The 11,068-nt window shown below is 61.2% G+C and overlaps 1 protein-coding gene across 1 annotated transcript; it reads right to left on the bottom strand.

Moving 5' to 3' along the window:
- Window positions 1-506: 506 nt before the first annotated feature.
- Window positions 507-10,733, bottom strand: SHOX (SHOX homeobox). Its single transcript, XM_081277478.1, has 5 exons — window positions 10,432-10,733; window positions 7,081-7,289; window positions 2,977-3,034; window positions 2,785-2,873; window positions 507-1,455 (listed from the first exon to the last, which is right to left on the bottom strand). The coding sequence occupies exons 1-5, from the start codon at window positions 10,718-10,720 to the stop codon at window positions 1,210-1,212; spliced, it is 891 nt and encodes a 296-aa protein (XP_081133604.1). The 5' UTR covers window positions 10,721-10,733; the 3' UTR covers window positions 507-1,209.
- Between the last annotated feature and the right edge of the window lie 335 nt (window positions 10,734-11,068).

The raw sequence follows: 11,068 nt of genomic DNA, 5'->3' as shown, positions 1-11,068 counted from the left end.
AACAGCTCAACTCCAAACTGGTGTCCTGGCTCCCGCGCACGCGCGCGCGCGCCAAGACGCACCTCTCTTCTCGTGCGCGCGCGCCTCCCCAGGACCAGGGCGACCTCCCCCACCCCTCGATTTGGCCATGCCCACCCCTCCACGCCCTTCGCCCCCCCCACCCCACCCCAAAGCCAGGCCTGCAGCACGCTTCCAAGAGTGCACGGCTGATTTTTTTTCTCTTTAATCTATGATATTTACAATATTGCACTTTTTTTCTGCACCTGACTGCATCTCGTGAAAGTTGAAGGGGACCGCCAGGGTAGGTAGGTCGCCTTCCCACCACGCCACCCCCTCGTCTTTTACGCAAGTCATTTGCATCTGAATTCGCTCAAACAGCCAACCCGCCCCCTCCCCACCCCACCCCAACCCCCAAAAAGTCAATCCGAGCATCAAAGACTGCAAAACTTATAAAGTCGCCTAATTCTAGGGCACAAGGAATCCCGATCCGTTCCGGTGTCCGCGGGGGGTGCTAAACGTGCGCAGGAGTGGTGAAGGGTGCTCCTCACGAGGGTCCCCGGAGGGTCGCGACTTGGGAGATGGGGTCTTCTCGCCCTTCGCTGACCGCTAGTCGTTGGCCACCCGAGCGACCCACGATCACACGATCCGTGCCTGGCGTTATTGCTGCCTTCGGGGCGGGGACGGTGGGGGGGGGGAACCGTGGAGGAGGGCAGGCCCCTGCCTCGGATGCGAGGGTCCAGGATTCGAATCCACACCGGGCTCTTGGGCAGGTGGGTGAACACGGTCGTGGCAGTGGAGAACGTCGCGGGCAACTCAGCAAGGGCATCTGGAGTGGAGACCAGCCCCAGAATCTTTGGCTGCAAAGACTCTAGGACCCCCGATAGGTGTGTGGTCAGCCGCATGCAGAGGGCTGGAGCAGAGGAGACGGGGTTCCACCGCGCGCGGGTCCCGGGAAGCAGGCACCGGCTGCGCTGCGCGGGCCAGGGCCGGGTGCGCGCCCCGACGGCCGCGCGCTCGCTCTTTCGCAGGGTCCCGGCGGGGGTCTGGCTGCGCTGTGCGGCGTCTGCCGTCCCCGGAGGCCCCCTCCCCAGGGAGGCCACTGCGCCCGGGCTCCGGGCTCCGGGGCGTCTAGCCTGCCGCGGGGAGGGCTCAGAAGGGACCGTGCGGGACGCAGTGCGGGCGGGGTCGCGGGGCCGGGCGCGGGGCGGGTCAGAGCCCCAGGGCCTCGGCGTGCTTGCGCGCCTTGAGCCGCAGGTCAGCGATGCTAGAGTTCTTGCTGTTGCTTTTGGCCGCCGCGGCCACCACGGCGGCGGCGGAGGCCGACTCAGCCAGCGACGCGATGGGCAGCCCGAAGGGCGGCGGTGGGAACATCAGGTAGGGCGCGTGCGCCGCCAGGTGCGGGTGCAGGTGCGGGTGCGCGTGCGCCACCCCTTCCAGCTGCAGCTGTGCCTGGACCTGTGGACCCGGCAGACGTGGCGCGGTCAGTTCGGACGCCCCGGGGAGAGGGTGGATTTCCCGCTTTTTCCCTTTCCTTGGCCCCCTGGGGATCTCTCCCTTTCTCCTGCGTCAGAGACCACCGCCCCTTTCCCCCTCCAGCCCGAGGAGCCTCTAAACCGGTGGCCAGCCACTGGTCACTTTGGACAGACCCCAAAGAGGCGCTTCGGGCTGCAACCCGTCCAGAAGGAGCTGCAAGTTCCTTCTCTCTGACCCCTCGACGAGGCAGCCTGAGCGGACTTGGCCACCCAATTTCAGTGGGGCCTAAGGACAGGGCGCCACGTGGGAGCAGGGGAGAGCTGTGGCCACCAGGAGGAGACTCATGGCCACCCAAGCCTGAAGATGGGCCCAGGCGCCGAGGAGAGGTGGAATGCAGCAGCAGAGGCGGACCCTGGCCCTGCGCAGGATCCCCAGGGAGGCCCTTCGCGCCTGGCGCACCCGGAGTGGCGGAGCTTGAAGTTCCCTTTCCCCGAGGTCTATTTATACCCCCATCCCCACCCTCGCCGGCCAGCCCCAGCCACCGCAGACTGGTGGACCCCCCTGCCCTCCGGCAAACATGTCCAAATATAACCCGTTGCGTGTGTGGACTGCCCGCCGCCGCCCTGCCACAGCACCCCAGCTCGACCTGCCGGTGCCCTGCCACCCTCCGAGTAGGGGCCCCAAAGGGCCTTGCATTGGAGAGCTCAAGAGGGCCCCGAGTGCTGGCCCTGGTGACACGGGGCCTCCTGCCCCACAATCCACCCATGCAGTCTCCTGGCAGACCCCCTCCTCCGAGCCAGGGACCCTGGCGATGCCGGACGCCTGAGCTGGGCCCCTGGCTCCCCAGGCCCTGGGTGCGGGTCCAGGAGCCTGGAAGTTCCCTCCAGCTAGGACCCGGCATGGGGGGCGGGGTGGCTGCGAGGCGCTGAGCGACCCGAGCCCCACACCCAGGCGCAGGGGACCCCTCCCGGCCAGGCTCCGGGCGGTAACCGGGTGGGTGGCGCCTCGGTGGGTGGGATTGCTGTGTTTTTCTCGCCCCTCGGAGTTTTGTCAAAGTGCGCTTGGGTTTGGTTTTCGCCCTTCCCCAAGGTGACTCGTGGAGTTTTACGGCCTGGTTTTAATATGTGCCAAAGCGTCTATAAATGTCCCCTTGTAAAAAAAGCGGCTGGCTTTCTTCTGAGCGCCAGGCCAGAAGTCCGCGGGGCGGGAGGAGGGGTGCGCGCGGGAAGGGCGCCAGGGGCGGGGGCGGGGGAGGGGGACGGGAGGGAGGAGGAGGCTGCGGGGGCGGGGAGGGGGGACCCGCGCGACTACCTGTTGGAAAGGCATCCGCAGGGCGCCCATGTTCACGTAGGGTGCCACCCTGCAGGCGTCCAGGTGGCTGGCGGTGCCCAGGATGACGCCTGCGAGGAAAGACCAGAGCGGTGAGCACCCAGCCCCCCCCCCCCCGCAGGCGCCCCCTGCCCACCCCCCACCCACCCCCACCCCCGTCCCGCCCCCACCCACCTTTATGCATCTGGTTCTCCTGTTTCCGACACTTGGCTCTCCGGTTCTGGAACCAGACCTAAGGGACAGACAGACAGGGGCGCATGAGCCCAGCCCGCGGGGCCTCCCGAGCCACCCACGCGCTCCGCAGAGCAGGGCGCAGGCCTGTGGGGGGGACTCTCGCCCCTCACCACCCTCCTGTCCCGCCTGGGGCTGGGAACTGTGGGACTCCCGCCTGCCCCCCTCCACCTCCCAAGTGACACCTGTGCCCATTCCTGTGGGCACGAACACACACACACACGCACAGAGAAGCCACCAGCGGGGTGGGGGACACACAGCCTCCAACTTATGTTCCAGCTTGGAACACCCTGAGCGCAGAAGCATCCCCACCCCCGCGGGAAGCCCCAGAGAAGGGGGGGAATCATTTCACTGTTAATCTTACAAGAGACATGAACATGAACTAGGGGACCCCCCTCCCCAATAAGCGGCCTCTGCAAGGCCTCACACTAGGGCTGACCTGCCAAAGCTGGGCTCTGGGACCTTCCTGCAGCTCAGCCAAAGTCACACTCCTGACATTAGGATTTGGGTACCAACGACCTCCCCCCCCAACTCCCACTTTTTTTTTGGGGGGGAGCTCGCTGCTCCCCCAAAACACACACACCCCCTGTTGCAAACACAGCATTCCCCTGTTCCTGCAGGAGCTCGCTGCGCTCAGCCCCCTCCCTCGGACTCTTTTTAATTGCTCAGTCTGCGACCTGCTCTCCTTCCCTGGCCGGCCTCGGTGACAGCCACTGCCCACGCGGAATAATTAGCACCAAGCTGGCCTTCTATGTCCAGAGTCACCCAGGGAGCTGTCTGGGGCCTGGCCCGGGGCGACAACGGGCGCCGGGTGAGGGTTGGGGGGAGCCTCAGCCAAGCCCAGAGGTTAGAGGCCTTCAAAAAAAAAAAAAAAACGAAACGAGAACTTCCCAGAGCCTGCGTCTTGGGGACCGGCTTCCTGCCCTGGACTCAGCTGACCGGACTGGCTTTCCAGAACGTTCCACAGCCGTTCCCTCCAGACATCCTAAGAGCCTGGAAAACTTTTTATCGAGTTCCCCTGCAAAGTGGTCTCCCCTCCAAAAAAAAAGAAAAAAAGAAAAAAGAAAAATAGAAATAGAAAGTAAGAGAGTGAGCGAGCCACCTCCTCCGGCCAGTCCGGAATCGAAATCCACAAACTCACAAACCAGGGCTCCGTTGGCAGGCCTCTCCCCACCCCCAGCCCCCGGGGGGGGGGGACTAGATCCCTTTCAGAGGGTCCCCTCTCCTCCAGGGGGACCCAGGATCCCAGTCCCCCCCCCCCATGGGCCAGCTCCCAGCCAGATGGGCCCAGCCTCCCTGCCCTGGAAGGGCATATTTTTTCAAAAGGGAGAATTTTAAAAATCCTGCAAAATGCAACACCGTTCGGCTTTCCCTTTAGCAAGAGGGAGGAACGGGAGAGGAGGTTGGTGGTGGGGAGAGACGCAGAGAAGCAATAAGATGATGAAGAATAAAAGTGATGAATTAGCGGCCGCATTAAGCGATCATCCATCAGTCTTGGGGTGATCCGCGATCAATTCCAATTAGGGCCGAATATGCTAACTAAAGTGCACTACCCGTGGCCCCGGACACTGGCGGCTTCATTACCAGAGAGGCCGCTGCTGCCGATTCCCTCCTCCGACGGTGTAATCTGATTTCCTTTTGATTTCCATTACCGACAGTGAATAATGACATTTAATTTAGCTCGGTGCCATAAACCCAAAGATATTTGTTGTAATTAAATTACCGCCTGCCCCTCACCACCGTCTCATAACTTTCCATTATGAGTCTGACAGCTGGGCGATGTGAGTTTGCACGACAAACACCACACACACACACACACACACACACACACGCAAAAAAAAAAAAAAATAAGAGGTTAATAAGGACTTGCTTCCACAGGACACTCAATTTATTTACGGCGAATTTCCACACTAAATTGAAACTCTATCTTTTAACAGCCTGGGACAGGCCGCACCACCGAGGAGGATGGCCCAGAAATCCAGAGGCAGGAGGATTCAAATAGAATTCATTTTTTTTTCCTTTTTATTTTTCCTCCCCTTTTCCCACCCACCCACCCCCTACAACTCCCACCATCTGAGTGGTTTTTTTTTTTTTCACTAATTGATTTTTATGATCCCTTTTTCTGCCACCTCGACTCTTTTATGATGTGACCCTTCTCCCCCATGGCCCATAGGAAAAAAAATGAACGCCTTTGATTCCGTCCCTGGGTTTGGTGTTTTTTTTTTTATTGTTATTTACCGCCATTAAATTTTCATTCGCCCCCTGAATCGAATCGATCGCTCTTTATTTCTACCTTCTCCTGTCTACCCCCCCTCCACCCTGTCCCCTCCATCTTGCCAACCCACCCACACTCCCTTTCTGGGCTCTGTCTTTCAGGATGGGGAGGGAGAGACGACGTGTAAGGACACCCAAGAACCAATTTTTTCCCTGCGACCACGGGGTCCCTCTGTGCTAAGGTGCGGTGCAGTAATAGACTACTGAAAGAAATAGTGCGGAATTAAATTACAAGTAATTTATTTTTATAGAAACAGTACATCAAGGGCCCCGGAGATGATTACAGATCCCAGGCAGAAAGACACCGGCAAATGACATAAAAGTTGAAGTCCCCTGAAGCAAAAGTTTAATCTTTTGATTAATTTATATAGTGCCACCTAATCCATCTTCCCCCCGGCCAGGGTGTCCAGCCGAAGTCCCCCCCTCTCCGCCCAGCCTCTTCTGGGGTGGAGGCCAGAGATGCTCACAGAGCTGGCCCCACGGAGCCCACAGTTAAGTGCAGGGAAGGGGGGGGGTGCTAACACAGCAGAATCCAGCCAGAGAGGCCTGGAGGAGGGAGGGGGGGTGTTGATTTAATTTTAAGAAAACCTTTTTACTGGAGCAACAGGAAAGAAGGAAGGTTAGCAAGCAGTGAGCAAAACAGAGACCTTTAAAAAAAAAGAGAGAGAGAAATTAAACATTTGGGGGCCACACTAACTACCCAAGTCGTTTGTGTTTTCTTTTTGGAAATAAGATGGGAGGGGGAAGGAGTCCTGTCTCAATTTGTTGACCCCCTCCCCATCCCAAAATGGAAAAAAAAAAAAAAAGAAAAACTAACAGGAAAACCTGTCTTCTCCAAACGCTCGGCTTGGAATGGGCCTCCCCAGCCCCCAGCCCGGGTGGCCATGTTAATTTCATTGACTCAGAACCCGTGTCCCTCGAGTCCCGGGGACACCGGCTTGCTCCCGCCCTCGCGCGCTCCCTCCTTCTCCCTTCTGCCCAGTTGCGGAGCCAACTTGAAAACCAGGACAAGACCCTCGGAGCCTCCAAGGTCGACCTCCCTCCCAAGCGGGATCCAGAGGACCCGACCCAGAAGCGGAATTTTCGTGCACCCCTGCGCGCGCGCACACACACGCACACACACACGCGCGCACACACACGCACAGTAAATAAATTAGCGAATTCCACCCAGGGTTCCCCACGCCAGGGGAATAGCTGCTGCTGTCCGCGCAGGCGTCTCTCTGCGCACGTGCAGCGCACACCCAGGGCCCCAGCCTCGGTGGCAGGCCAGATGGGCATCAAGAATTCATGCGCTCGCTCCTCCGGGAGGCCGAGAGAGGCAGCCCCCCGCGCCCCCTGCTAATCCGACCCTGTGCGGGCAGCAGCGTCGCTCGCCTCCGATGCCCCGGGAGCAGGGCGAGCCCCTCGCCCGCCCGCCCCTCGCTTGCCCTCCCCGCCTCTGTTCCTCTGTTGCTCCTGCGCTCCCTGCAGCGGGAGGGAAGCGAGTGGAGAGGAGAAGGAGCCGAGCGAGGGGGATGTGGGAAGAAGGAGAACAAGAGAGGCCCAGTTGTGGACTTCCCAGCTGCGGATGGCGACCCCGGGGTTCAGGACACGTGCGCTCTTGGGGTGCGCCCATCCGGGAGGACCCCCCGCCCCCGGGCGTCTCCAGGAGGCCGCTCTCGAGGCCTTTCCACGCAGACTCCCCGCGCTCCTGCGAAGCCAGGGGCTCCCGGGGCCCAGGGCGCGCGCTAGGCCCTGCGCAGAGCCGGGTGCCGGGGCGCGGGGCGGCCCTACCTGGACGCGCGCCTCGGAGAGCCCCAGGCGCTGGCTGAGCTCCTCGCGCATGAAGGCGTCGGGGTAGTGCGTCTCGTCGAACAGCCGTTCCAGCTCGTTGAGCTGCTCCAGGGTGAAGTTGGTGCGGCTCCTCCGCTGCTTGAGCTTCGTCTGCCCGTCCTCGTCCTCGGACTTGACGTCCTCGCGTTTGTCCTTGCAGTCGTAGAGGCCTGCGGGGAGGGCGGGGGACACGGGACTGAGAGGGGCCCCCCCGAGTCGCTCAGCCCCGGGGCTCCCCCGAGTGCCCAGCCTCGGTTCCCCCCCCCCCTGCAAGTTCGCGCGCGCGCGCTCGAATCTTTTTGCGCGACGTGGTATAAAAGCCTCTCTGTGTCCAGGCTGTGGACGGGACCCTCGGTAAGAAATGCGCCCTCGGTGGGGCTTGGGCCAATGGGTAAAACGAACTCACTCAAAACGGGGGACACAGGCGCGCACACACACACACACACACACACACACACACACTCACACACTCACTTCTTTTGTAACAACTCGGGCACAACGACACCGCGGTGTGTCTTGGCCTAATCTCTGAATAGTTTCCTCAATTATCCACTTTCCTCTGTTGACACAGCCTCACCTTTTTTTTTTTTTTTTTTTTTTTGGAAGGAGACTCTGGTGTTAAATATTATTTTTTTTAAGGCGAAGAAGCCGAGGACGAATTACCCGGGTGTGGGCGCCCCACGGGAAGCCGCTGCCCGACCCACCACCCACCCCGGGGCTGCAGCTCAGCAAACAGGCCCGAGGCCGGCCGTCTGGGACTGGACAGGGCAAGGCCCCGCATCCATCTCTTTCTGACCCCAAAGCAGGGCCATATCCGAAATCCCACCACCCACTGTGAGCCCAGGGCGATCTTTCTTGGGCTCAAACGCTGTCACACCGCTACCCCACCAAGAGGCCCCCAACATGTCCAAAAACCAGGACTGGGTTCGCGTTTGCTCCGGGAAGGCCCGAGTGGGTAGCGGGCAAAGGGATCCTCATCCCGGGGATTCTCGCTCGGAAGATTTTCCCTCCCGTCCCACTTTTGAGAATTCAGGGTCTTGAAATAAAAGCCGCCAGCAAGCACCCCCTCCCCATCCAGGCCCGAGGCTGGTGGTCCCCGTAGCTCCACCACCCCTCTGTTTCGGGCTGCTCTGTTCTTTCTCCGGATCACACGGGGCCTGCTGGGCTCCGGCAAAGAGCTGCCCCGTGCCCTCATTAACTGTCCCCTGGTGTCCAGAATCAGAGACCAGCCTTTAGGAAGCAGTTCCAAAGAGCTCAGCTCGGAAAGATCTCAAAGCAGCCAGAGGACCCCTGAGAAGTGCCCACCGCCCAGACACTTGCAAAGCCCCAGGGGCGTCTGAGGAGGAAGCAGATCTTGGTGCTGGACTGAGTCCCCCTCCAGTGTCCCTGAACTGGAGATCAGTAGCCGCCAAGTCCTTTATCTTTCTCAAAGGCCTCCCTGGAAGCTTCGAAGCCCTGGGAACTTGTCCCCAAGTTAGATTTGGAGACCTCTTTCACCTTCCCAGAAGGGAGGTGCAGCCCGTTTCTGACCCACGGAGAGTCCCCTGCAGAGACAGGCTTCTTGTCTCTGAGTCTGGACCCCAGGACAGAGCCCAGCTGCAAAATGGGTCTTTAAGAACCGAGGCCGGCTTTGTAAAGTCCACGGGCTGGGCTCTGGGCTGGCCTTGGGGGAGGCATGCTGTTCCCCCAAACCCAGGGCTTTCACCCGGAGTCCTGGAGTGTCCCCAACTTGCAAGAGCCGGCTGGGATTCAGCCCTCCCTGGGAGGCTCTGCACACTCAGCCAGGGGAACAGAGTCATTCGGAAATCGTTATCCGTCTCCCCGATGCCTAACACTTGCCTCCTTTTGGAAGGGTCCTGAGAGCACTTTGGACCCTTCCCGGTGACCCTGTTCCGGGGGTCTCACTCCCTGCAGCTCAAGCCCTGGGGCAGGCAGTTAGGAACCCATCTATCCGGAACCCCACTGGCTGTGTAAATCCCTGAAATTAAACATAGGCCTGCAGGAGCGCCCAGCCCCAGCCCTGTCCCCCGGAAGGGAAGTCTCTGGCGGGTGAATTATAGAGCCAGGTGTTTGAGGCTGTTAATGGGGACCCACCCCAGGTAAGGCAGGCCGGCCCAGGCGGGGGGCAGCAGCCCTGGTGAGCTCACAAGCCAGACGTCTGCTTCACCAAGATCAAAGCCACCGAGGCTGTCACAGTGAGCCCCAGGACCGTGAGGTGGCTCCCCCCAATGCCGTCACCAGGCTCCCCCAAAGCCAGGGAGACTTCTTGGAGAGTTCATTCGGAGGCCTCGGCTCTGATTATCCATTAAAAAGGCTGCACTGACCACTGACAGCCCGTGCATTTAATAATAATAATAATAATAACAATAATAATAAATAATAATAATAATAAACGAATAGCCTTCTCATCAGCGTCCCTGAGAAATGGAGCTCATTTGTTCCCTCTGATTTATTGCTGCCAGTGGGTCACTTTCTGCCCAAACCCCACGTCCCCTGCGTTCATGGATGGTCTTCGTCCCATCCAGCCCTGCCCATTCTCAGTGAGGGTTTGGGCAGGATCCGAGACAAGGAGACCCGGCCCAGGGTCCGCACACCATGGGGCGAGTGCTCTCTGCCGGTCTTGGGGAGGGTCCCCAGGCCCTCAACCGGGGTCCAGACCCCGGCCACCTGCGGACAGGCTAGTGGTTTTAATTTACAGACCCAACATCAACCCTGGAGGTTCAAGGGGAAAGTTTTCCTCCCAGGAAAGGGGCCCCAGTTATCCAGGACACCGACCCTCTCCAACCGCGCGGCCAGCGCTTCCCCAGCGCTGCGGGGCCCTGGCTGCGGGGGCCCAGCACGGCTGGGCGCCAGGAGCTGAGCGTGGAGTGGCACTGCATGCGCGGGAGAAGGAGGAGGACAGGCGGGCGGGCGCGCACGGAGGAGGAGGCCCTGCCGCCGGCCTGCGTTCGGACGCAGCCCTACTAGTTGCCCACGTCCGAGGAGAGGCGGCTGCGGGCTGCGGGCCACGCGAGGCCCGGGCTCCCACGGCGGCTGGCCGCCCTGGCCGCCCGCCTGTCTCCCGCCGGCTCCGGGTCTCTGCGCCCTGCAGTCGGTTTCTGTCCCCATTGGTTGCTGGCGCTCGGCTGCCCGAGCCTTTCGGGCTCAGCTGTGGCTGCGCATTCCTAGAGTTTGGGGTCGAGCTGACGGCGAGCCGCGGCGCCGGGGGCCTCCTCCCCGCGCGCGCTCTGAGCGAGGGCCCCGCGGACCGGCGGGGTGGCGAGGCGGCGCCTTCCCCGGGAGGGGCCCGGAGCCGGCGCGCGGCGACCTTACCTTCCGCAGCCCTCCCCGCGCCGAACTCCTTCAGTTTATCCTTATCATTGTCCACGTGGTCCTTAAACAAATGCACCGGACAGTGGCCGCTGCCCTCGGTAACGTCCTGGAGGCTCGTTTCGGAGCTCCCCAGCTCCCTGGCGCGCGCCAGTCCGCTCTCCAGAACTTCTCGGTAGGTGATGGAATCCTTCTTGCCGCCGCCGCCGCCTCCCCCGCCGCCGCCGCCGCCGCCGCTCTCTTTGGTTTTCTGGTCAAAAGATTTGGATACAAAAGCGGTGAGCTCCTCCATGGCTGCGCGAGGGGCTGCGGGGGTCCGCGGGGCGCGGCGGTGCTGGCTGGGCGCCGGGCTGAGGTCCGCACGCCTCCCCGCGCGCGGAGAGGACGGTCGGTGTGAGGGTGGATCCCTCCTGCTGTTATTTATGCCTTTCAATTTGAGATCTCACTATTTATACGCGGCCACCTCCGCCCAACCCCCAGCTCTCCCTGTCTGGAGCAATTACGACTCCGGGCTCGGCGGGCGGCGGACGCACGTCGCCACGCTCTCTCTCCCCCACCCCCAGTCCGGCAATTGGCCCTCCTTGGATTTCATCAGTCTTTGGCGTCTGGGCACCTAGGTGTGGAGAGGTAACGATCACAT

This window comes from Spermophilus citellus (assembly GCF_964194105.1).
Source record: "Spermophilus citellus genome assembly, chromosome: X".
In the NCBI taxonomy this organism is placed as follows: domain Eukaryota; kingdom Metazoa; phylum Chordata; class Mammalia; order Rodentia; family Sciuridae; genus Spermophilus; species Spermophilus citellus.
The sequence above is the reverse complement of the archived record's forward strand: the minus strand, read 5'-3'. Positions and strand labels throughout refer to the sequence as shown.

Excerpts from the sequence above, each read along its gene's own strand:
- SHOX (XM_081277478.1), bottom strand. The coding sequence starts at position 10,720 with ATGGAGGAGCTCACCGCTTTTGTATCCAAATCTTTTGACCAGAAAACC. Across the intron at positions 7,290-10,431 it reads CGCGGGGAGGGCTGCGGAAG|GCCTCTACGACTGCAAGGAC; the intron begins GTAAGGTCGCCG and ends CCCTCCCCGCAG. Across the intron at positions 1,456-2,784 it reads TGCGGATGCCTTTCCAACAG|GTCCAGGCACAGCTGCAGCT; the intron begins GTAGTCGCGCGG and ends CCGGGTCCACAG.